Genomic DNA, 27,339 nt, shown 5'->3' with positions numbered 1-27,339 from the left:
AAATAGGAATTGTGTTACTGGAATGGATTATGTTAACAAGAATTGTGTATACATTTTTACATATTTATATCTATGCACTTTAGCATAAATTAGCTATTTGATTAGTTATATATTTTCTAGTACACTGCCTGTTTAATATAGGTTGAACAATGTTATGGATGGTTTACACAATGGACTTGCAAGTTTAAAGCTGGACTGTTTTGTATTTCTCTGCCTTTTTGTATTTTGCTGTATTTTTTAAAAGCTTATAAAGATAAAACATTAAAAATAAATAATGTACAGGATTAATATTATGATTTTAAAGTGTTAGACATTTTAAGAATTGAGTTTTGGTTATATTAGGATACCTTTTGAAATATTTAATTGACATTTAGAGTGAGCATATTTCTTTAATTTGTTTTGGCGCCTTTTAATGGAGGGAGGGTGTTTAACTGTGTTGTTAGTGTTTATTTCATTCTGAAGAAGTCCTGAATGGTTACAGGATGAAAGCGCTTATTCAATTGTATAATAAAGTGTGTTTTACATTTCCTTGCTCGTGGTCCTTTAGCAGCTGTGTGCCTTAGCCACTTTTTCTTGGTTATTGGTGTTTCAGCAGCAGACGTTTCATTTAGTTTTTATGGATATTCCAACACAGCAAACTCATATTTGGGCAGCATAAAGCTGGCACTACTCAATGCTATATTTGTTTGTTTGACATTTGTTAACCGGGAAACTCGGACTACGTCAGAAACCCATTTTCAGCGGAGGCCCAGAGAGAAAAGCTCTACAACAGCAAAACATTAAAATATACAGAGCACTGGATTTACATTTAGTACAGTGTTTACAATCACGAGCACAACAGACAGCTGGTAAAAATTTACATGAAGGATAACATTAATAAACATTGGTAAGACTAGCAGCTGATTTACAGAGAAGACAAAACAATAAGGAAATAAAATATAACATGAGCTTTACACTTGTAGTCTTATTTCAGTAGTACATAGAAATCTCCCACTGAGATGTCAAGGAAATAAGGAGATATAAAGGAGTTACCAAGCTATTTAACAAAGGAGGCATACAGAAAAGCATAACTGTGGCTTAGATGAAAACTTAAGTATTTGGGATTTTAAAGAGGAAAAACCTAAGGAAAAGGTTCAACAATGTAAAAGAAAAAGTACAATTTTACTAGACTGTATAGAGGTCCTAAGATGGAGGTATACAGGTGGAGAGGAGGTGGAAGGGGAGGGTGTGATGAATTTTTAGTGGGGGTAGGAAGGTGAACAAGGGTGCAATGAAGAGGTTGGAGGGGAGTGGGAATAAAGTGAGGGGAACAAAGGAGGTTAATGTACTGAAAATGAAGAGTAGAGCTAGGGTCTACGGACAAGAAATAGAGAAAGGGAAATAAAGGGTGGAGGGAAGTGAAGGGGGAGAACTAAGTAGCTTTGGAGCAAGGGAAGATACCTGTTTTGAGAAGAAAGTTCTTAAGTGTAAGTTTAAAACTCTTGAGATTTGATATGGCTCTGATATTTGCTGGTAAGACATTTCAGAGTTTTGCAACAGTATAAGAATTTAGACTCTGCCTGGCTTTTTTGTTTGGTCTGTATAGGGTTACTAGTTGCTTATGTTCAGATCAGAGAGTCCTAGACAGTATATAGGTTTGGAAGATTGAGTTTAGAGCAGGACAGTTTCTGGGTTGATATATAACTGTGGGCTATAGTTAGTTGCAGATAGTTTAGGAGATGTGAGAATTCAAGCCAGCTGAGGGCACTGACAGTGGTGCACTGATGTTTGTAGTGAGGTGCACCTATTGCAAATTTAGCAATTTTATTATAGCAGGATTTAAACTTATTTTTTAGAGTAATATGAATATTGGTCAGAATGGGAGCCCCATATAGTAGAGAGGAATTTAAATAGAAGGATGCCACAAACTCAGATTCTCCTGCAACTGCAACTCAAGCACATTCATATTTGGGCAGTTAATGAGATACAGTTTCAGTGCAATGACAGTACTCCCTCTCTATCAGGATTTAACACTCATCATATCTTCAGGCCCTTGAATAACTGCAGGGAATGATCTGTATTTCTTAGAAACATGCTCATCTCATGTGAAATTACTCATTACATCGAGTTCCTAGAGATGCAAGACACCATAAACAAATCCAGATATTGCTTATTTGCTAGCTATAAATCCCAATCACTGTCTCCAAAGATGAGAGAAATTGCCTTAACACCATTGAGGAATTAAACATGAAAACAAATTACTTCAGAGTACGAGACTTTTATTGCTCAAGCATTGACTGGCACATTTATACCTCTAAAATGGATATGCTCTGTATTTTCTGGACTGAGTTAATACCAATGTACTGGAACAATTAATAATAAAACCCACTAGTGGCTATACTATAACTGACCTAGTCCTTACCAACCTAGGCCCCACCTGTACCTCCCATCTTCTCATCCCTAGTTAAATCTAACCAAAGAATCAGTCATCTTTTCAGTCAGGCCTAGTGGCACCAACCTAATAAAACCATTTTCTAGGACTTTTCTAGGGCAAAGCTACTTTAACTAGTTAAAGATCTAAGAAAAATTTCCCGCAATCTCCCATAAATAGGCCCAGATGACAGGGCTGCACATTTACCTCTGACATTTACCTGCACTTAAACGGCTACATAAAAATTCAATACTAGTCTACTCTAAACTCTAAATAAAATAACAAACTCAAGAGGCTCTCTGGTGTGACTCCCATATTAATAAACTGTATAACAAAAATGGAAAACAATGAAAAGTTGTAGAAGTCCCCATCCCCTATCTCAAGACCACACTGAAACAAACCAGCAGGAACGTAATAAAAATTAGAAAATGTAAAGTGGTGTAGGAGTTTAAGGTTGCCCTTGGTGCAAAAGGAAATTACAAATCTTTCTTCAGTTATACCAGTAAATTAAGGAATAATGTCCAACAATGCATTGAGCTCATCCGTAATAATATCATACATTTGGATCCCATGTATAGCCAATATATTAACAGACAAATTAAGTTTCAGCTATACCCCACCAATCCATGTTGTTGTCCCCACAATCCCTAAAAATGTAGTTTCCTTTTAAGTCATTGTAGAATAATTCTTAAGAGTTCCTGTCAAAGACAAAAAAAATGCTTACATTGGACTAGAAAACATACCAGGCTACATGCTCTTCAGTGTCAGATATGCACTATATGAGCCTCTAGTTAAATTCCTCATTCTCAGCCTGTTCACAGGGTTTGTGCCTGATGCATGGAGAATGGGCACTGTAACTCCCCTACACAATGCAGCCCATCTTATAGACACAGGTAATTAAAGACACATGAACCTCACTAGATATTGTAAGCAAAGCCAGAGGAGATATTTTTACTGAACTTATTTATGCAGACATAAAAACTTAACAGATCCAGACCCTAATCAGTATGGTTTTAAGAAGGGAAAGGCCTGTCTCTTCACTTTCTTTAAAAATGTTACACAAGCTGTGGGCATTGATTACTTAGTGATGCTTATCTCAATCTGTCCAAGGCTTTGGACACCATCCCCATCCCACATTGGCATTATTGAAAAATTAGACAAACTTAATGTAAACCTACACACTCCCCTTTGGATTGTAAACTGGGTGGCCAACAAATCCTGTGTTGTAAGAGTTGTTGGTACCCTCTCTGAACATAAAATTGTAACTACCAGGGTCCTGAAAACACTAGAGGGGATAAATGTATCACCAAACACCATCATACTAGGTGACTTCAATTACCCTAATATAGACTGGGAACACTACTCAAGCCCAAACACCCTAGCCCAAAAGTTCCTGGAATTCATAAACTCAAATGCCATGGAACAACTAGTCACCATCCCCACAAGAGGAGATAACATACTTGATCTCATCATCACGAACATGGGATCACTGGTGAGATCAGATCACAAACTAATCTCGCTGGAGGTCCTCATCCCACCCCACCTGAAATAAAAAGACCACAGTAAAGAACTTCTCAAAAGCCGACTTCACACTTCTAAAGACTAGTGTGGTCTCCTTTAAGGCCCCGAGCTGGTGGAAAACAGTACTCAATGAATCACTTACAGACGCCTTCTACCAGCACCTGCAGGACTGCATGGATAAGGCAATCCCAAACAAAACAAAGACTCTTAGTACCAAAGGCAAGCGTCCAGTCTGGTGGACCCCAGCCATAAACAAACTCTACAATAAAAGGAGGAAGCTACTACAAGATACAGCAAAATCCTTAAAAGGTAAGACACCCTTGATCACTATAAGTAAAAACTAAGAGCTCTCATAAAATCATCCAAAGCAAATTTGAGAGAAAAATAGCTAAAGACTCAAAAGACAATCATAAGGCTTCTTTAGCTATGTTAGACACCTAGGAGGAAACTCCCAGATATGCTCAGAACTAGTTCAAAATGATGTGAAGATTACTGATCCTACAGACATTGCCAACATACTGGCTGACAGGTTCAGTGCAAACTGAGAACTGCTCTCCAAAGCAAAAACACAGCATCCATGGGACCTGATGGTGTCCCGGCTGTGTGCTCCACGAACTCAATGAGGAATTAAACCCACAGCTAGGACAGCTGTTTAATCAAAGTCTTACCTCTGGCAACTGTGGTCCCACTTCACAAAGAAATTACCGCCCATTAGCCTGACAAGCCTTATCTGCAAAGCCATGGAGAGGATCATAATGGACCTCATAAATAAAGACATAGGAATTTGCAGACTTTGGATCCAACCCAGTTTGGCTTTGTCAAAGGCAGATCATGCCTTTTAAACTTGGTTGACTTCTTGAAACAGTCACCAAAGCCATTAAAGGCAGTCCATACAGCCTACCTCGATCTGGCTAAGGCATCATTGAAAAACTCATCAGCTTAAATGTTAACCCATACATCACAAGATGGGTTGCAAACTGGCTGAGTGACAGAACCCACAGGGTCAGAGTTGCTGGCGCCATGTCAGACTCAAAACCTGTCACAAGTGGTGTCCCACAGCCCACTCTTGTTTGGCATCTACTTTTCCGAAGTACAAGCAAACACAGGAGGGTTATGGCTGACAAAGTTTGCAGATGACTGCAAACTGGGCGCCATAGTAGAAAACACATCTGACACAGATATCCTTCAGAAGGGTCTCACAGAAACGGATAACTGGTGCCAGAGCCACGGCCTGAAGTTAAATGCCAAAAAATGCATAGTCATACCCTTTGGGAAAAATAGCTACCAAATAGGTGGCAATCCACTGAGCACAGAAGAAGTTATCAGGGACCTGGGGACCCAGGTTGATAGTAGTCTGTCATTCGACACCCATGTAGCTAAAGTAGTTAGGAAGACTTTCTACATTGCCCACCTTATCATGAAGGGATTCTCATCTAGATCAAGGGAGGTCATAGTCTCCCTTTACTCATCACTCATCAGACCAATGATTGAGTACAATGCCCCATTTGGGATGTATCTGACCCGACACCTGCAGCAGCTGGAGAGGCCACAAAGTTCCTCACCAAAAGGATAAAGGGTCTCAAAAATCTGTCCTATGCTGCCCGACTGAAAGAACTCAGCTCTATTCAGTAACCCGAGCTTGCTCAGAGGTGACCTTTGCCTAACATACAAGGCCATGTCAAACCCAGATTTGATGAATATGCTTCACCTCAAAAATCTAGATCCATCAGAGCCACAAGGGCGGAGACTTAAACCTGGAGGGATAGATTCATTACCCAAAGACTCCTATGCTGTGGAACAAAATCCCGGTACATGTGAGGCAGAGCACCTCGCTGGCCTTGTTCAAGAGAAATCTTGACCAATGGATGGGAGATCGCAGATATACCCCAGGGATTACCTCAGTGTCACTGCTCGACAGAGGCACAGCAAAATAATGGGTATAGTTCCCCATACTAAAGGGCGATGGGCTAGGCTTGTAAATGCCCTCGGGCAGATAGCCTAGTATAAACCTATGAACCTATGAACCTATGAACAGTGATCGGTGTTTGGCCCCCTCCTGCCTGGCATTTACTTTGCAGACACCCAAACCAATGACCTGAGCTGTGGTTGACCAAGTCTGTAAATAACTGCAAGATGGTCCCTATTAGTGGCTCCTCTACTGAAACTAAACAGTTCAAGCAATGGCTGGAATATGCACATACCCGGTGCACCAAAAATCTTTTCAAGCTAAATACAAAGTGAGGTACATTCCTAATACATTATAAATGGTAGTCCATGTCAGACAGCCATGGTCTTAAGAGACCTGGGTACTTAATCTGGACTCTCTCTCAATGAATCAGCATGTTTCCAACATAGTGAGGATATCCTTCTATCTACCCCAGCTAATTTGTAAGGGAACATCCTCAAGATTCAAAAGAAGTCACCCTACCCCTATATTGTTCAGCTATTAGACCCATCATTTAATATTATGTCCCCTTTGGTATGTATAAATTCAAGCATATCACTCACTTGGAAAGACCTTAAAGGTTTCTAACCAAGAAAAGTGAAAGCTTTAAATCTTTCAAGTATTCCAAGAGGTTAGTGTGGCTTTTATATTCAGAAGCCTAACAGCTGTTCTGAGGTTTTCTGTCTCTCACTTTTTCAAGCCATGGAAGATTAAATCCTATTTGCCTGCCTATTAATTGGCAAAATTGTGGCTTTGCAAACACCCATATTAGAGACCTAAATCTACATCTGCAAATTAGCAAAACTCCCTAGATGACCTGTGTTTGACAAGCAGCACTGGTGCTGTATGGGCTGCATGGTAGAGAGAGGATGGAAGTGAGCAGCCAATGGCCAGAGAAGAAGCCTAGACTTGTTACAATAAACAGAATATAACATTAGTAAACTATATGCTACATGAGGGCTGAGCAGCTTAATTAGTGGCTGAGCATGCATTCAGGCAGCTACGCACCTACCAATACAGTACTTCAGCAGAGCTTTCAGTCTTGGCAATTGGTAGGATAGGTTTGTGTACACACCCCAGCTGCAATATGACACTGCACCATTGGGGTCTATATTACATTGTTGCCCACTTAGGTTGTCAAATGCCTAAACGTCAACACCTAAACGTCGACAACTTAAAATCATGAATGGCAGTTTCCACACAGGGAAACAAGTTGTTTGGCTGTTACGGGGATTTTTCCCTGTGTACAATGTAGTCCAATCTCGGAGTTGGTATATTTAGTTAGGGGGGGGTGGGAGGCACAACCCCCCCCCACTTGATTTCTGTTTAATCTTTTTTTTTTTTTTTTAACTTTTCCCTGTGTGGTAAGTGCCATTCACAATTTTAAGTTGTCGATGTTTAGGCGTTCAACATCCTAAGCGGTCAACGATGTAATATAGACCCACACCATTGTCCTTGATCTTTGCACTGGTCCCCAGATGTGGGTTGGGTAGAGTTCAGCCAAGGGGAGGCTAACATAGGCCGAGTAGAATCTCTGAGTGAAAAGAGAAGCTGATGGCAGTTGACAGTCAGCTGCAGGGGTTGGATAACAAATAAATAAGCAAAACTTGCTGAAGGGATATTTCTGGCCTGTGAAACAAGTTAACACTACAAGTCAATGCAAAGTATAATTTAGCTATCTTTAAGGTAAATCTTGATGATCAGATATATAGACACACATTTACACGAGATATATGATGTACTACCCTGTTTGATTTGCGAAGTGAGTACTATTACATGCGCAAAAAGTTTGGCAAGAACTTTAGGTGTGCCTGCTTAAAAGTATACATAGCTAGGCATCTTATGGTCCAAGAGTTTGCTTTCCTAGTATTGTTCCTGTGACACCCCAGCATTGGCCCAGTAATGAAGGAGCCTCAATCATCACTACTACATCAGTGGGGGACATACATTGGGAGGATGACAAGTTACACACACAGTATTTCCAGATACAGCTCTGTGCATCAAGTGCAGTTTCCCTTAAGAGCACACAGACCACAATCAGTCTGGGGATGGTTTCTTCCTCTTTCTCCAGATCCCCAGTAAGACTCCCCACTGGCACGGCTATTGAGTTGAGATTCTGGCTAAGTGGCCAAGCCAAGACCTCCAGCACCCTCTCTGTTCAACCAGTGCTTTGTGTCTCTGCCCAAGTAGCTGAGACACACACACGCTTTGAGAATTGATTTATACACACACACACACACACACACACACACACACACACACACACACACACACACACACACACCTGGGAAAGTCTGGCACAGGTTCACTAGCTATGCCCCCTTCTGCCCAGACTATAAAGTAGTTATTACTGCCACCAGCCACGTCCTTATCAGCTACTTTAAGAACCTTATTAAGGGAAGCTACATGGCCCCACTGGTTGCATTTAAAACATTTAACCCTTGATCCTGGACATGTACCTGCACTAGTGGCTTTCCCTGCTACTGGCGGACTCTGTTGGGGCAGTCTGGGCTGCTCACCATGGGTTCCCTTAGACCCATGAGCAGCACTGAGTGTCCCTTTCCTGTGCAGTGATGCCCTGCTTGCTAGGTATAGGTCTCCCTTCTAGCCCAACTCATCTGTAGTACTGCATTGTCTATCAGCAAACTAGATTCTCATGTCCACAGGCAAAGTGCTAAGGGCTTGTTCCCTCACCAATAGATCTGCCAGCCCTTCAAAAGTGGTGACCTGATAGCCACTCACCCACCTGTGAAAATAAGTGCTTAGTTCAGCAATATATTCACACACACTTTCATCTGCCTTCCATCTATGCTCACAAAACTTTTTTCTACAAGCTTCAGGTATTCACTTAAAGCTTTCTAAAAGACAGTTCTTTACAACATTATACTTTAAACAATCGGTATCAGACAATTTAGAAATAGCAGTTACAGCTTTACCATGGAGTAAGGGGATGAGGAACAGTACCCAGAGCCCTTGGTCAACTTTATACTGTTTACATACCCTCTGAAACAGATGAATGAAACTATCAAAATTATCCTCTTCTGTAAATTGTTCGAAGATATTTACTGACCTTTGTTGCTTCTGGGGCTCAGTTACTCCTTTCCCCATTACCTCCATGACTCTGGTGAAGGGTCAGCATCTCATTTTCATGTTGCCTCTCCTTCTTCTCAGCCACCAGCCATCACAGTTTCTCATTTTCCTCAGTCTCAAGAGGTCTTAGTCTCTCTGTTGCTTCTATTTCCAAACACATGCCCTCCAGCTCAAGTCTCTAACTCCAGATGAATTTTGAAGTCCTCTGTGGAAAGGTTGAGCTGTCCATTTTCTGAGAGTTGTACATCTCCAAGGTCAATCGGATTGCCCTCCTGGTTGCTATTCTGCAATGCAGATGTGACAAACTGCAATAATGTCTGCTTTAGTCAAGTTAGCATGCACCAGTCCTTTAGCCTGGCACATCACAGCCAACTGGCTCCTTGTCAGCTTGCCATACTTCTCTGCTGACATGCTTGCCTGCTCTCCCTGACTAACTAAGCTAACAAAAGAAATAAAACAAATGTGATATGTACTCTGAATATTCACTGAATGGTTGATTGAGAGTACAAACACCTTCATTGACCACTGTACACAGGCTACGGGAATTCAATATCCACACCACTACAAGCCAATTAATATGTGATGTGGCTATCTCACTGCCAACCAATTAATATGTGATGTGGATATCCCACCACTGCTAACCAATTAATATGTGATGCCCCTGCACTGGCCCAGTAATCAAAGAGCCTCAATCCTCACAACTGGCAACAGTGGGGGGGGGGGGGCGAATACAATGGGAGGATGACAAGTACACACACAGTAAAGTGCAATTTCCCTTAAGAGCACACAGAGACCAGTCAGTCTGGGGCTGGTTTCTGCCTTTTTCTCAAGATCCCCAATAAGACTCCCCACTGACACATCTATAGAGTTGAGTCCTTAACCAGGGTTCCAAGCCAAGTCCTCCAACACTCTCTCTGTCCAACCAATGCTTCGTGTCCCTTCCCAAATAGCTGACACACACACACTTTGAGATTTGTTTTACACCCAGACACATGCCTGGGGAAGGCTGGCACAGGTCTACTAGCTATGCCCCCTTCTACCCATACTATAAGGTAGTTATCACTGCCACCAGTACCCCTACTTATCAGCTACTATAAGGCCTTTAAAAGGGTGGCCAATCCTACTGTGTAATGTTACTATTATCCAAATGGTAGTCTGACCAAGAGCAAGGCTATTTAGGAGTGGCCTGTACAGTATCACCAAATACATATCCAAGTACTTAGATATGTCTCACAAATATCAGTCATAAAGATAGCCTTAATTATATTTAATAATAAATAATAAAAGAACAAGACAATACTCAGAAAACAAACACAGTTACTTCAGAGTTCAAAATCACATGAAGTATTTTAAAACAACATTGCAGGACAGTCTCGTATAAATACAGGAAACAACTAAACTAATTTTTACTATAGTCTTATCTATATCATAGAGAGATACTATGCCCTAAATCTTACTTACAGCAAAGCAAGTATAGATGGTGATGATGAGTGGATGTTCTTGCTAGGTCCAAGACAAAATACAAATTGCCCAGTCTCTGTCTAATATCAAACATTACTGCTGGTTCAGCTTGGATGACATTACTCTGTCACCTGACTTTAGTTCACAGGCTAAACAGAAACTTAACAGAATTTAACATCTCAGTGTGAAAAATACATACCTCTCAGAAGTTTGCAGATTCTGAAAGTCATAAAACAATAAAACACTTACAAAATAATGCAGAAGGCACCCTAGTTCCAGACATCCTGTCTCCTGCATTGAAACCAAGTTTTATAACACAATCGTAAAACAAGTTCATTTCAACTTATTTTCTTGAAGTTTTGCAAATTAATCCTCTATGTTCCAAGCAGGGTATTCTGTGATTACATTCTTAAAGCTCACTTAACATACAGTTCTGTATAAATCATATCAATATTGACAAATGACAAAATTATTTACAAAATTCCAGATAGCTGGGCTGGCAGTGTCACATACATGATCATTTAATACAGATATTTCTTGTTTACAAAAGGCAGGCATTGAATAATTTATGTAATATTGCTTAGGTTATATGATATATAGCAATATATGTGAAGTATAATGTTTGTAAAAGTGAACTTGTTAAAACAGTTTGATTACTTTTATATAAATGTAAATTTGCCTATGTCACAAGTGATAATTCAATAAAGGTGTTTAAAAAATAAAAAAAATCTCTTCTTGAGCAGTTTCATATTCAGCCAGCCTTTTCTTCATTTCCACCTCTGTTTTTTTGCAGTTTTATCAATACATATGAATCATACCTCTGAACCGTACTGAATTTCACAATAAATACCAGTTTTGAGGGCAAAATATTGGGGTGCCACGAATTCCCGCGTGGCCCCTTTAATTTCCAAATTTCCTGTTTTTTTTTTTTTAATTTTTTACTCCTGACGTCATCTTGTGCAGGGCATGCACGATGATGTCAGCTCTGCAGGCCGGTCTGTGTTCAAATCAGGCAGTGCACACCACACCTTTCTTCTCCGGCTCCTCCTCCATGTAAAAATGTAAACACTTCTTTTAAGGGCTGCAGGCATTGGTGTACTATATTTTTAATGGCATGGCACACATTTGTGTGTGAAAGTACATTTTAGAGAAACTTTTACTTAACAGCTGTGTGTGAATACATTTTAGAGAAAGAGTGTACTATGTTCTTAATGGCACACATCTGTGCGTGATTACATTTTATGGTGCTTAACAGCCGCAGCCTGCAAGCAGTACATTTGAAACGGCAGGAGAAACAGAAACTTTGTGTGATTCCTTTTAACTTTGCTAGCTTCATTTTAACTTTGTGCTTAACTATAAGTTCATCATCAGCAGGCATTTGTGATTACAGTTTGGTGCTTAACAGCTGCAGCCAGTACTTTTGAAATGGCAGGAGAACCTTAATGTGTGATTACTTTTAACTCTGCTTATTCACTGCTTAATTTTCAGTATCTTTCACTGCTTAACTGTGCTTAATGTTAATGGCATCATGGCATATCCACTGCTAACCTTCTTACAACATTGCACATTGCCTTCTATGCTTGCTGAAGACATTTTACACTAGGTTTATAATTAAATACTTGCGGGTTCCAATATCTACAGGGACAGAGCCTTGTCTATGGTCCAGATGACTTGGATTGGACTAGTAGCTCAGGCACTGGAGGAGATGTAAGCAGAGAGACAGAGAGAGAGTGGAGAGAGTGGAGAGAGAAGTGGAACGACAGAGGGAAAGAAAATGGGAGAAAGGGAGAAAGAGAGAAGAGAGGGAGGGATAAAAAAGAAACAAAGGGAGATTGGAAGAGATAGAGAGTAAGAGAAATGAGGCTGTCCACTGACCTCTCACAGGGAGGAGGGATAAGGATGCATGTGTTATGGGTATTCTTCCCATTACAGTCCTTTATTTGTAGATGAAATAATGAAATATAAAGTTGTTTGCTAGCAGCAACCTCTTCATTAGTTACAGATCTCTTTAATGTGGACTTGTTTAGATGACTTTTACTTTTGCAGAGATTGTGCTTATTTACTGATACTGATGGATTATAGAAGTTTTATGAGAAATGTTCTGAATTGGACAGTTTTATTATTATTGGTTCATGCATTTTGTTTCATTGCTTATTGGAAAATGTTCAAAACAAATTTAAAACTTGCTATAACAAGGAATATAATTTAATACAATCAGGAAGATGTATCAAAGAATACATGTATGTTTCATGTGCAAGGGATCTATGATCTGCCACTGACCAGATGCATTTTCATTGAATGTGGGTTTCAATGCTGTTTCAATGAATGTGAGTTTTCAAGGGCAGAGAAGTTTTAATGTTAAGTCTATTTTCATTGTAAGACTGTATTGCTTTGTTTAGAAGATGTCCATTAGTGTTTGTGCTATAAATTAAAATGTAAAATAAAAGTTTTAAATGAAATGCAAAAAATAATTGTAGTAGTAAAGCAGTATGCACATTAGTGTTTATGGTAAATGAGGCAAAATAGTCAAGTAATGGGACATTGGAATGGCTGCAGGGAGGGAGGACTGTGAATGGGGGGCCCATTCGACCATGATTTTGTAAGGGGGGTGGTAATCTCAAAGACAGCCCTGTGTGGCACAAACTCTAGCTACACTACTGATCAGTAGGCCATGGAGAATGACTTTTGGAGGTCATAGCAAACTATAATATTCTTTGTTGCTAAGATTGGAATATTGCCTACCAGTAAATGCCCTACTTTTACCACAAAACCCACATACTGCAAGTCACGACAAACAAAATCCTAAGGTTCATTATCTTTACTCTTCCCAGTGAACATCATTGCTACATATTTCAAAAAAAATGGTTACCATTCACTACAGGGTCTGGGGGGGCCACATTTTGGTTGTCCATTCTTCAGGTTGCATTTGAAAGTAGACATCCCATAATTCCATTGGAGCAGACGGGGTAACATAATTATGTATGTAAATTTTATGTTAATCAGTGTACAGGTTTGTACCTATTTTTCGTGGGCTTTTGTCCAGATTTTTGATGTTTCCAGGTTGACAGGTATGATCTGAATATCTGTTTAAAGCTTCTTCCATTTTTCCACCCTTTTGTTGTTTGAGTCGATATATTCCATCAGTGTTTCATTTATTTTAACCAGGTCTGTGTGCAGTTGTCTTACACTTTCCTCTAGGTTACACATGAAGTCATGCCTGGATCTTGCACTACTTTTTGGTGAACAGCTGCAGAACTTTTCCAAGTCAGAGATTTTTCCTCACCTTTTGTAGCTGATTTTCTTTCAGGTCCTCTGTATTTCTTTTTTCCTGGCATAAAGGCAGTGCACTTACTAGCCAGTTACTGAAATTTACCCAGAAACGCAAACATCTATTGGCCTTTCTGCTGAGTTTTTGTTTTCACACTGGTGGAGCTAACATTAACCTGTTACTCAATGTGTAGCTTCTTAGAAGTCCCACACAAGAAAACTGTTCATCTATGCATAGTACCTAGTGAAAGACAAGGGCTAATTAGTCATTTTAAGGCAGATCCTGTTGCTGTAACCTTGAATCCTAAATAAAGTTAAAACAAAATCTTATCTTACCTCAAGATAAAGTAATCAAGGTAACAGATTAAGACAAATGGTGTGTACTTCCTCAAACTTAGTACAAAAGGCATTTAATTGCCTCACTTATGTCACCAAGTGGTAGAAAAATATACTGCTGGCAGACATTAAATTAGTTTTAAAGTTTATGAGAATTGTACTAAAAAACGGCAAAACTGAAAGGGTAGCAACAATGAATTTTTCATTATTTTATGGTGGCATAAACACCTATATGAGAGATACCTTTGCCTCCTAAAGGAAAAAAAATGACAAACTTGTTCTACAAAGTGTGATCAAATGCACCGGCTTTTTTTTTTTCAATTTAACATGTGCAGTGTTTAGTAACTGTTAACTATATATCCTAGGTATCCTAGATCCATGGTCTAATACCGCTGATTACGTTCAGAATATACTACTCATCTTGACAAATAGTAATAAGAGATGAACTGATTTTCATGGCAACTATGACAAAGTGATTTTATGCCCGACACTGATATTACCTAATGATTTCAAACTCTGACGACTGTAATTTGTCAAAACTAAATAGCCACAGAGAAAATAAGGACTCTGTTATGTAAAATCATAAGCCATGCCTGAGCTTCAATGCATTCCACTCTAGATGCTGGCATTCAAGAAACAATATCAAAGCAGCAAGTACTTTGCCTCAGTTAGTGAACAGAATTTTCCTCATCATTTGCAGAAAACACAACAATAATTTAAAGTTCTGCTGCAAATACTCAATGTCTGCAATTAAAAGAACTTTTCTGCTGAAACCTTCATAAATACCATTCTGTCACAAACTGGTCATCTTTAGGTAACCTGCCCACAAGTTATTATTCTGCTGTTTTTCAAGAAGTTCTTTACTAGAAAATGCAGGCTTTTACACTGATATTTGATCTTAAAGGGTTAATGCATAGAAATATGAGTAAAGCACTAGTAATGCCAAGATGTTCCAGTATTAGGTACCTTGTTTAGGACATCAATACACTAACATTTTTTACCAATGGTAGAAATTTAGATTATTACAGAAATTATGTGGGCATTACATGCAATTGCAAAAAAAAAGAAACTAGATTTACCAAATGCAAGCTGTAACAAATCAGAAACACTAGGCAAATCACAGTAGTGAAACAGTCAAGCACTGAGTCACCATCAATTAACATAAAATAATTGTCCCTCTTCTAACCATCATTTATATTAACTTCAATTCACATCTTAAAGAGAACAGCCTCATCAGATAATATACTAGTGATGTACTCAAGCACTTGCTCCACATTCTTATGAAGCACTATCACGTTTCATTGTTATCCAGTTCATTCCTGACTCATTTCGAACCAAAAAGAGCCCTCTTGAGATTATGGTACTAAGACAGAACATGCTGACTTTACTAAAGTAAATAAACATCTCAAGTAAACTGGCAACTGAGTTGCTTTTACAAGTTAACTGCCATTGCACCTAGCTTAATCGAAAAACTGAAAATAGATAATTATGCTGTCTGGATGATTAAAACAATCTCTGGGAAATCAAAACTGTTCTATCACGGGGGGGGGGGTGGGTAGTTACAGTCAGAATGGTATCCTAGAAGACTAAAGTTTCATTCTCAGTGCAAATGTATTTTTTTTTCTCCATTTGCATACTTCTGGTTTGCAAATACACACACCTTTACTTTTGTGTGAGTGAGTGCAATGAACATAAACTTCTTTTTTACTGGTTATTCTGTGTGATTTTCTGTTTATTTCCCAATACCTGACTCACTATAAAAAAGCAAAAACAGCACAACAATAATTCATCGGGTCCTAGTTCTTTAAACATGCAATCATTTATAGTTCATACATTTGCTGAAGCATAGACAGCTGTTTAAGTCTCATCAATACAAGACTTGCAAAGCTTTGGGGTATGTTCAGAAAACCACAGCATTTAAGCAAAGACCTGTTTAATTTTAGACAGCATTTTTTAATATCTTTATTAAACATTCACATGTTAAACAATGACAGGTAAACATATTTAGTTTCATGGAATTTGGCTGCATATGCATATTTAATATTTGTTTTTGCAATTACATGCAAACAGATGTATTTCAGATACCTGTATAGCTACATTTTGATTTTGGGAAATTGGGTAAAATAAAAAAAAAAAAAAAAACACTGGCTTGTGTTAATTAAGTTTTCATAAGTGCTACTAATTTTTGAATATGCCCCCCCCCCAGTGTTCTTGTTTCCACAGCACATACTGCACACACATAAGCATTCCCAATGGAATATTAACCTATGGTTTGCTAAATGTTGGGTCTAATACAGATCTGTTCCAGTTTACAATGGGAATTGCTTCCTGATTTTCAGGCTGACAGTCATTTAAGGGAGAACTGAAATATTTTCCATTTCACAAGATATTTTAGTGACTAGTTCAGAGCTGTTCTGTGCAAGAATTCCTTGTTACTTTCACTTTTCTCTCTAGTACACTCTGCTTTTATCCTTCACTTCTACTTTACCAAGCTTCGTGTTGTCAGGTTTACTTCATATTAACAGTTTTGACTGTATTAAACTCAAATCAGCTGTTTAGTATGATATTTACAGTTAGACGTTGAAGTCAACTGAACCTATTTTGCTGTTTACAATCTGTTTCACATTTTCCTGCTTTGTTACATTTTTACTACTGCAGCTTTGCATCTGTGTACCTCAGGCTCTACCATAACGGGATTCATTCAGGTACTGCCAGGGTGAGTATACTGCCAGCAAATTAATATATACATAGGGATAATACTTTTGAAAGTGGAAAAGAAAGGAATCCATAGCTTAAACAAGGAAGTGAGAACAATGTAAAGGTAAATGTTGCTGCCACCCTTTACTCCACATCTTCACTAGACTAAATTGTTTTCTATAAATTACAATGAACTTTTTGTTATCATTTAATTTACTTGGATGCCATTTTGAGAGTTTCCCACAGTAAGTTTACGGAGGTAAAGTATAATCATTAGAACTGAGAAAATTTACGTGTGATTGTCTGAAGTATACTCAAGTCACAAACTGCTGTATATCAGAGAATTTCCTCCTACCTTTGAGGTGCAGCACTCTCGGAGTTAAGTGAGAAGGGTGCTGCAACCTGAATAAATGCTTTCAATATGTATAAGTGAATTTCAAATGTTAATGCTAAAGACATATAGGTAGGTGTGAGCAGGAATGGGAGTGCCTTCGTTGAAGGTTGGGCATCGGGCTGGCAACTCAGCAGTGTAAAAATCCGCTGCTAATCATGAGCGGACTGGAGTTCCACTGTGGTGATCCCTAACCGAGAAAAGCTGAAAGTCTTGCTATTTTCCTGAAATCCAATTATGTTTTTTTTTTTCTCCACAGTTTTCCCAGTATTGAGTTTTAGACTTACAATATGGCATTCATCCCAAATTGAGCTACATATTTACTCCCAAGTTATATGCCACTTGTGATACGGAAAGTATCATATATTTAGCAACTTGTGACACATGCCCGGCGTTTTATGTAGGGCTAACGAAGAGGAAGTTAAAACAAAGAATGTATAACCATATTTATGACATCAAACAACATAAAGAACAAAATGCATTGGCAAAACACATTATGACTCACAGTGAACACATCTTCAAATTTAGAGTTTTACAATCGGTTAAATGTAGTATTAGGGGAGGTGACCATACGAATCTGTTAGAAAATATTGAATTACAATGGATTTTTAAACTAAGGGCTCACCTACCCCCAAGCATTAACAATTGTGTCTCCATCAAACCAGTGCTCAAAAGTAGATAGCATTTTTTATATGCATTCCATTTTAATATATGTTAGACAAGTATGTTTTTTACTTGTTTTAGCCTTTAAGGCTAGATGAATGTTTTTATTATATTTAAGGTATTTATATAATATTCTATTTATTCTTTATTTGCAAGCTCTAGTGAATACAGGATAACTGTATTTTTTATATGATTGGAGATTTTTATTTTTTATCTTATAGTCTAGATTTATTTGAGTGTTCATGTTTTAAATATATTTTAGTGACCTCCTGCGTACATTGCACTAGGAATGAACTGGTGGATGGGCTGGGTTAGCTATTTGTGTTTTTAAAACTGAATGTCTCATCATTTGTCTAATTGATTTGCACTAATTGTGTAATTGTATGATTGAATTTTATCTAGTGTATATAAACTCACTGTTTTAATGATTAAGTAGATCTGAAGAAGCGTGTATTACACCACACGAAAGCGCTTATCTTTTTTGCCTGCAGTATTACATTAAAAAGAGACTTTTACTTTTGAAGCAGTGGATTTTGTGTTAAGCATCAGTTTTTGCCGTGGTGAGTCTACCAGTGTTTTCGTTCTACTATTTTCCTGAAATCCAATTATGTTTTTTTTTTTCTCCACAGTTTTCGGTCTCCCAGTATTGAGTCTTAGACTTACAATATGGCATTCATTTTGAGAAACATCATTTTTTGTTGATGATAATGACTACAAGTGAAGCTGCTTTCAGTCAGTACAAACAATACAAATCCATACAAAAGAAGGGAAAAAAACACTTTTAATACTAGATCATACATTGTTGATACTGGAAAACAAGTTTAAATATGGTAAAAAGACAGCTTAGTAGAGTTGTACATTACTTACCTTATAAAGAGTCTCCCTTTTAGAATACAAGAATGATGCAATGTCTGGTATGCTGTCATGTTTCAACAACGTGAGATATTTAACTTCACGAAGTACAGAAGACAACTAAAATTAAAATGAAAACTAAGATTTACAAAAACATGATCTGTTCAATTAGCATAAGCAAATAAGAACACTGTCTGCATATACAGCAAGCTAAAATTTCCACACAGTCAGGTAATATGTGTATCACAAAAACAGTATATATTACTGAGGGTGTGAATTTACTCAAAAGCTACTGATACGAAATGTACCACTGACCTTTACACTGTGCAAAATAATGTGATAAGCCTATAGAAATCAGAGTCTCTTTTCATGAAAAAGGACCTTCATTAAACTGTAACAAACCACCTGTTACACATGTAGCAAACAGCTTGCTTCAGACACCACCCAAGGAGCACTGAATGCTTCAGCTGTGATCACAAATGCAGTATTGGTGTTCATGTCTGATGCCAGTACTGTATTGTACCACATACGGTGCATGAAGTGCTACAGACTTGACTACAATGCAGTATCAGAAACTGAATGCCAGTACTTCCAATTGCACCCCCTGACATCTTATGGCTGCCCCTTTTACTCTACCCCAGCTATATACACCTCTGGCAAAGACTTAGTGAGTGGAATGATCACAGGAACCTATTCAATTATTGCCCAGGCCAATGGCAAATATAGAAAATAAAAAAAAAAGTGTGGCTGTTCAGAAGACTGCAGATCTTCAGGCAAGGAGTAAGGTAAATGATAACCATTGAATCAGTCTAAAGGAAGAAATGGATATGACAGCCTTTCTAATGAACATTCCAAAGATAACTCAACCACCAAATTGGTAGGGATGATAGCATTGCCCCACATAGCTGGCTTTAGGTGCCAGTGAACCCTGCGGTTGCTGGGGGCCCCCAACCACAGCAAGTTATGTTATCCTGATACTTTGAAGCATGTCTGGCAAACCAACAAAACCTATTACAGCAATCTTGTATACTTGGAAACCAGGTGGATAATAACTCTTATTTGTATCTCCTTTAAAGTTCAAAGATATCTCTGGTTATAGTTACAGTGTTTTATCAAGTAACAGGTTTCGCAATTTCATAAAATATTTTACCACTGATGTAGTGCCAAAAACCCTACTGGTGGACATTATCTCCACTAAAACTAACAACATAGCCAGCACTGGATACCTGCAATACCTGTGGCTGCAGGGGGCCCTTTAATTATCCTTGACTGTGTGGGGACCCCACAAAAGCTGCTGCTGGTTGGGGAAAAATGAGGATGAAAAAATGTATTCATTTCATGATTACACTCCTTAACCTGAACATGGCTGCGATATGATCCTTTCAGGATAAAGCTGATAATGAACACAAGCAAGATAAGTACTAGAGAGATCAACAGCCCAGAATGATCCATCTCAGTGCATACCTTGCATTTTAAGAAGAGCTGATGTTTCCAATCTTCAGGGATGGTTTTCTTTTTCAGGGAGGTTTATACATACTGGCAGAACACCTGATACTATAACTCTCAACTTTGTTAAAGAATTCAGCTCAGTGTCAAAAATAATAGCAAAATAAAGTCAAAAAATCAAGAATGCACTTTAAATATTACTCTAATTCACTTAAAAAGTTAATATATTAACAACTTTTGCATCAACATGCATATTTTTGGAAAATAAGAAGTATAAAAGTCTGATGTCTGGATTTATTGATTCGCTGTAATTCTGAATGATTTACCAGCAAATCCTTTTTACAAAGGACAGAGCAAATTTAAGAGCAAAATCAGGGAAGGTCAGTGAGATAAATAAAAGTGACTTACCGCTGATGCTGTTTGATGACTGCTAAACAGCAGTCACTGATATTGTATGGCAGTATCGGTGTTGCACAATGTGTTGCTATTTGCTGAAATAAGTAGAAGACTAATATTGCTATGGCTTATGCTTGTGTGTGTTTGTAAAAATATATGGATTTTTATCTGTGCACAAACCCAGTAATACTAGGACACATATGTTATTCTTCTGGATATCAGTAAAAAAATACAGCTAACAAGTATCAAAAATCCAAACTGGAAGATGCAGAAGAACAGAATGAAATCCACACGATGTTAGTGTAATAAAAACTTTTAATCCATGCTTTCATAACCAAACTTCTTCAGAATAAAATGTACATTCTCAACATCACATTTAAAAACAGTTTTGGAATACCTCTGCACCAATAAACACATCTTTCCACTTGAATAATTATACAAATAATCAATAAAATGTCAAAGCTCAGGAAGTTATTTCCTTATATAGACTCTACGGTCTTTCAAAAAACATTTAATGTTGACAGCATCATTTATACCACGTTTTTTTTTATCTGAATTTAATCTGATTTGCCATAAAGCTTCCTTTAGTTCAAGATTTGTTTTGAAATTGCCACCTCTAAAATCATGACTTCCTTGCTCCAGCACAGAAAACAAAAATTGTTTGTACATAGGACATATTATAGTATGCACATAAAAAGCATTTGTCTTGTCTTGTTTTTTAATATTGTAATAATGTTCTTTTATTCTGGTACATAGGGCTCTTGTAGTCATACCAATGTAGAATGTGTTACAATATGCACACATACCAATGTATATAACTCCTTTGCTCTTACAGTTAAAATGCCCTGGAGCTTTCAAAGTATAAGGTAAATGTTCTAAATTAACTAAGGGACCTTCAGAAATATATCTACATATGCTGCAGTTTCCACACTTATACATGCCCCATCTTTTCTGTGGGATGTTAGAGCAATATACAAATTTATTTCTCTCTCTTTCTAAAATATTTTTCATTTGTTTTGATTTTTATACACAAATTTTGGTTGGGTCCCCACTATAGATTGTAAGTCCTTGTTTCCCTCTAGAATTTTCCAATTATCAGAAATAATATTTCTGATAATACCACTGTCTACTGTCATGTCGAAGCAAAAGAAATTACCAACATCTGATTTATTCGTGTCATGATTCTGTTTTATATTGATGTTGGAAAACCCATGCTCAAGGATGGCTGGAAAGAGACTGCCCCTATTCTGTGCAACATATTCAGCCTGCTCTTTCAACAGGGTCTTACTATACCCTCTTTCTACAAAAAAGGTAGTAATATGTTCTATTGCCTTCAAAAAGTCACCCATTTCACTTGTCATTCGACTAGCTCTTATGAGCTGACCTTTAGGAATGTTATTCTTCATATCACGGGGGTGCACGCTGGTATAATGCAAGTATCTGTTAGTGAAAGTATCTTTCCTAAAAATGTTCCTAAAAATCCTACTAACTAACTTATGAAGCTTAACATCCCATTCCAGAATCACATCCAAGAGATGGACTTTTAGTCCCACATCTCCCAGAATAAATTTTAAGTATCCTGACCTGGAATTAAGGGTGTCAACAAAACTTTGTACTTTTTGTACATCCCCAACCATGACAAAAAACAAGTCATCAATAAATCTCTTAAAAAATGTAATCTGGTATTCCATGACTAGTGGTTCCAACACAGTACATTCCCAATGACCAATCACAATGTTCGCAAAAGATGGTGCTGCAGGGGACCCCATAGCTACCCCCTCGAATTTGTTTGTATATTTTTTTGTTAAATACAAACAAATTGTTATTTAATAAAGCATCTATTGAGTCGCAATAAATATAAATGTAAACGTAATGTTGAGAATGTACATTTTATTCTGAAGAAGTTTGGTTACGAAAGCGTGGATTAAAAGTTTTTATTACGCTAACATCGTGTGGATTTCATTCTGTTCTTCTGCATCTATTAGTTTATTCTTTTGGTTCTTGTGGTCATCCAGGAGTATTTCTACATTTTTACAGCTAACAAGTAATTATATTTCAAAAGTAAGGCATAAGATATATCACAAAACATTCAGACACATAGATCTTCTAGGATTCTGGTGGCCCATACTCTCCAGACTGTATAAATGGATACAGGAGGTTCCCTTAATCATCCTTGACTGTGTGGGGGCCCCACAAAAGCCATTACTGGTTGACAAAAAATGAGTAAAAAATGTATTAATTTTCTGATTATGCTCTTTAACCTGAACAGAGTTGGGATATGACTCTGTTAGGATAAAGCTGATAATGGCCACTGATTTCAACTGCACTCATTCTAAAACCAGCCCTGCTTAGATGTGTGTGTACAGAAAACTACTGTAGGTTATGTGTGTGTGTGGGGGGGGTGGCTATTTCTTCTTTAGTTTTCATCACAGTCAGAGCTTAGAGGTGTGTACAGGAGGTAAGTATAGCTTATGTGTGGCCTAAGGACAGTGCAGTTATTGTTTATTTTACTTTTCTGACAGACCTCACAGGTGTACAAAAAAGGTTACTGTAACTTCTGTAGAGGCAGTGTACTGTCTAGGATCAATAAAGTAGAACACATTACTGTAATTATTTTTTTCACTTTCTTCACAATCATACTTCAGGCATGTATACTGGTGGCTGCCTTTGGGGGCTATGGGTGAGGAGTGAGGAGGTATGCTATGCATATGTATGTCAGGAGTCACTTGAAATACATGACTGTGACAATTTGTACCTCTGCATTCAGCCCAATCTAATACCAGTGGGATGCATAGACAGTGACTTTCTTTTTTAGGGGGATGTTAGAGAGACAGGCAGCATTCTGGAATAGACCTATGTATCCTCACAACAATTGGCCTGTTAGTTTATTGTGAGGTACTATTTTGTCAGCTTTGAATATTTAGCCTTGGGCACAACTTAATATCTTCCTTGAAAGGCAAAAAAATAAAAATAAGACTGAAATTCTTTTCCTACTCATGATTTTAGTTTAGGCCTTCATTGGATTAAAAGGATAGGAAAATGTTGTAAAGTGCATCCCAGAACATCTGTAACCCTATGGCTTCTTGGACCCTAGCTTATTTGCATTATGTCCTAAATGATTACTACTGTGCTGTCCTGGTTAGGAAAGGTGTGTTGAAAGGATGCCAGGACAACTAAAGCTGAGCAAAAACACAGAATTTTTCTTTGATCATAATTTCTGTTTATGCAGTTATTGGATGAAACGGTTGTATAAAAAGGAAAAAAAAAAACTTAAAATGCACTTCAGAGAATATAGAAAAGTATGCATTGTTACCACACAGCAAGAGGTTCTCCCATTCGATTCTTGGCATGGCTTGGGAGTGCCTTCTGTGTGGAGTCTGCATGTCCTCCTCGCGGTTGGGTAGCATTCGAAAGACGTGTGTGTAAATGGGCGTGCCTTTGTTGAAGGTTGAGCGTCGAGCTGGCACCTCGGCATTTCTTAAAAATCTACTGCCAATCATTAGCGGACCGGAGTTCCGCTGTGGCGACCCCTTACCAGGAAAAGCCAAAAGACAAACAACAACATGGTGTCTTGAAAAAGCTGAAGAGTAAGGAAAATGTGAGAAAAGAAAGAAAAAAAGTAATGTGCATCATATGGGGAGCCCAACATGGAGGGAAACAGAGAGGAGGAATGGAGGAGGGTGTGTGTGTGGGGGGGGGGTTGAAATAGTTGGCCTAGGGTGCCATTTCACCCAAGTCCAGACAGTTACATAGAGTTATTGTGATGTAACATTGTTGCAACTAAATGCCAGTAACTGTCCCTTTGTGGGACAGGCCAACACAGTATGTTATACTGACCTGTTGTAATATAAGAGCACTGTAGCTACAGGTCCGTCTGTGTGTACTACTCCTAAAAGTTTGCACGATGAACTAAAAGATTGCTTAGGAAGGGTGGCAGTGACAGGGCGATACTTACTCTGAAAGTGCCTGTGGGCCCCAAACTTGACATTTGCTGGGGGCCCCCAAAATGCTAACACCAGCCCTGTGCCCCCAGAAGAACTGGACTAACTTTGATTGGACTAAAATGTTATCTTCATGGAAGCTGCTAACTACATGGACTATCAAAAAGGAAGAAACTGCTAGCTAGAACTAATGTGTCAGCTGAAACACATGCAGTGACCTTTGATATTTGGGCATTTAATTCAAATAAAATGATGACAGCACAAATGTCTAACCAAAAACATATTTAAACTCAATGGTTAGAACCAAAAGAGAACAGTAAAAGTAAAATGACAGATATTTTAACAGTTGATAAATTCAAAAGTGCACTGCCAAGTAACTTAAGTAAATGTTTTTTTCAGAATGACCTTAAGACTGCTAATAACTTGGTTGTGCTAAATGAAGGTTTATTAGTTAATGAAGTATAGTACATTGCTTAACACTGTGCATAGCAAGAATGTGATTTCTAACCAAAACGTTGATAATGAAAGTGTAAGTGTTGTGCCTATTAAACATGTAATTTCTAACCAATATGCAGATAATGAAAGGCAATGACAAAGTGTGAGAAACAGCAGAATTAGCATATTTCCCTTGTGCCACTACTAAGTTATCCCAGTACTGATGAATGAGAAGGAACTGAAGGGACCACTAGATTCTGAAAACATGGCTGGAATTTTTTAAGCAGCCATATGTCTGTAGACCTAAAACAGATGACAAGAAGAGTGTGGACGTAATATGTACTAAAGGGGAGAGAAAGAAGTATCCTTTAACAGACATCAGAATTCAAACACTGTTGGGTAAGTGCTATATTCTGTAGCTGTGGTACATAATTTAACACATGATGTCACAACTGGTCAAAACTTCCATCATTTCAAGGCACTTTGGAAATAATTGGTGGAGACAACATAGTTAGACACTCTGTGGCCAGAAATAACAGTATGGGGAGGGACAGCGGCAACATCCTGGCACACTGTTAAAAAACACAGTCATGAAAAAAAGAAAAGGACAGATGTACAACTTTCAAAAGGAACTAAAACTTGGCTAAGGTAGTAAGGAATGGAAGACCATGTGAGTTATCAGAAACCTGTTACTAAGTACTAATTTAACAAATAAGGTTTTCTGATAGTGAAAAAAGTGCATAAACAGAAAAAAAAAAACATACTACATGATATGAAACATTACCAGAATATTCTCGACATTAAAGCAATGAATGATGGATGTTTGAAGACAGAAAAGGAAAGACCCATTGTAAATAACCCACTACTAGAAACAAAGGAACCTGAACAGAGCCCTAGATCTCTCACTATGTAGTGTCAAAACAGAGATGTTTGTCAGAAAAATGACTCTTAGCATCAGGTACTTAGACAAAAGCTACTAAGGTAAGGCAAAAAACTGAAAAAAAAGATTGTCAATGGCATTAGTTGATTCTTTATAGAAGGGGATGCAGAGAAGAAAAACACCTATACCTATTCATAGAAGAATAATATATACCCCCCTACATTATGCCAGTGTACCGACAAAGGTATTCCTAACTTGACATATTTGCAGTAAGGCAAGGAAAAGTTTAAGAAAGCATTGTGTGAGTATAACACATTAAGCAGTCAGAAAATATAGCTAGAATAGGATGAGAAACCACTGGGCAAACTGGCATTATCCCATATCCAAATTTTCAGATGAAGAATGAAGTGCTACATGGAGAAAATAAAAAGTAGAAATACTTCACCAACTGTTAGTTATAAAACCATTCATAGTCTTTTGTTGAACGTGGCACATAAGTGTTTAATTTGTGAAAGCATCTTAATAGAGGGGAAACATTACTGTGTAGTGTTCAGTTTTGGTTTAGAAATCAGTATTTTATTTAACTTTACTGCAAAAAATTTGGCAAAATTATGTTTCAAAATTATATTTATGAGAACATAGCTTATGGGCTGTGAAGTTTGGGATGTCAGGCTAAAGGAAACTGAGTTAACAATGTAATGTATTTTTTTCTTTCTCCTCTCACTTGTTCATCTGCAATCAGTGTGTTGGTCATATGGTTAAAAACTATGTGACTTCTGTCTTTTTGAATATAAAAGAAATGGAACTGTGTTTTGAAGTGTGCTGCATCTACAGACTTACTGTATTTTTCTTCTGGCAGTAACAACAAAAAAGAGGAAAGACCAGGAATTGTCTTTCTTTTCAGGTGCAAATACTATTATCACTAATGGGCTTAAAGCTTGTATATCGGTAGGACACCAGGGTGTAGCCAAGGGAAGGAAACAGACTTGAATATGTATTAGCAATTAAGCTTCTGATCCTGAAGAAACACTGTCATAATGAGTAAAATAACTGGTTAACCACTTTTTTTCACCAGTGTCAGGAAAATGATGATGTGATAATCACTAGAGGTTGGGGGGAAACATTGAATATAAGTGTACTGTGCTATGCTAGAAAGAAGTTGATGTTGTCTTGTTTGTAGTGGACCAGTCTGTGAGTACTAGTTATCAATCTAACTTGTGACACTTAAGGACAATATTTCTGCACTAAGATTTAACCAAGGAATTTGGGTATCGGGAGCATAGCTTTATTTCTGCATAAAGCCCATCTATTGTTCTGGGAATTTTATTTCATTTCTTAGTGTTTGTCAACTTATGAATATTTTACTCTGTATTTGCACTATTTTCTTTATAATTTAAGTAAATTCCATTTATTTACCTTTAAACACATCTGTCTGATTTCCATGATTATATATATATATATATATATATATATATATATATATATATATATATGTGTGTGTGTGTGTGTGTGTGTATAAATTGTTCTAAGAAGGGAATAAGTATTATTTACACTGTTGATCAATAACCTGCTCTGCTCTGGATTTTCTCCAGGTGCTCTGCTCTATTT

At 37.8% G+C, this 27,339-nt stretch overlaps 1 protein-coding gene across 1 annotated transcript in view; it reads right to left on the bottom strand.

Annotated features, from left to right (window-relative positions):
- The window catches only part of LOC122805262 (dynein axonemal heavy chain 11-like), a 4,596,980-nt gene that overhangs the window by 3,817,301 nt on the left and 752,340 nt on the right, over positions 1-27,339 (bottom strand). The window contains exon 10 of the mRNA XM_044075350.1: positions 18,649-18,753. Within this exon, the coding sequence (XP_043931285.1) occupies positions 18,649-18,753 (105 nt within the window). The remainder of the gene's footprint in view (positions 1-18,648; positions 18,754-27,339) is intronic.

The sequence above is a fragment of the Protopterus annectens genome, chromosome 6.part1 (assembly GCF_019279795.1).
Source record: "Protopterus annectens isolate FY-2018-M chromosome 6.part1, PAN1.0, whole genome shotgun sequence".
In the NCBI taxonomy this organism is placed as follows: Eukaryota; Metazoa; Chordata; order Ceratodontiformes; family Protopteridae; genus Protopterus; species Protopterus annectens.
The sequence above is the reverse complement of the archived record's forward strand: the minus strand, read 5'-3'. Positions and strand labels throughout refer to the sequence as shown.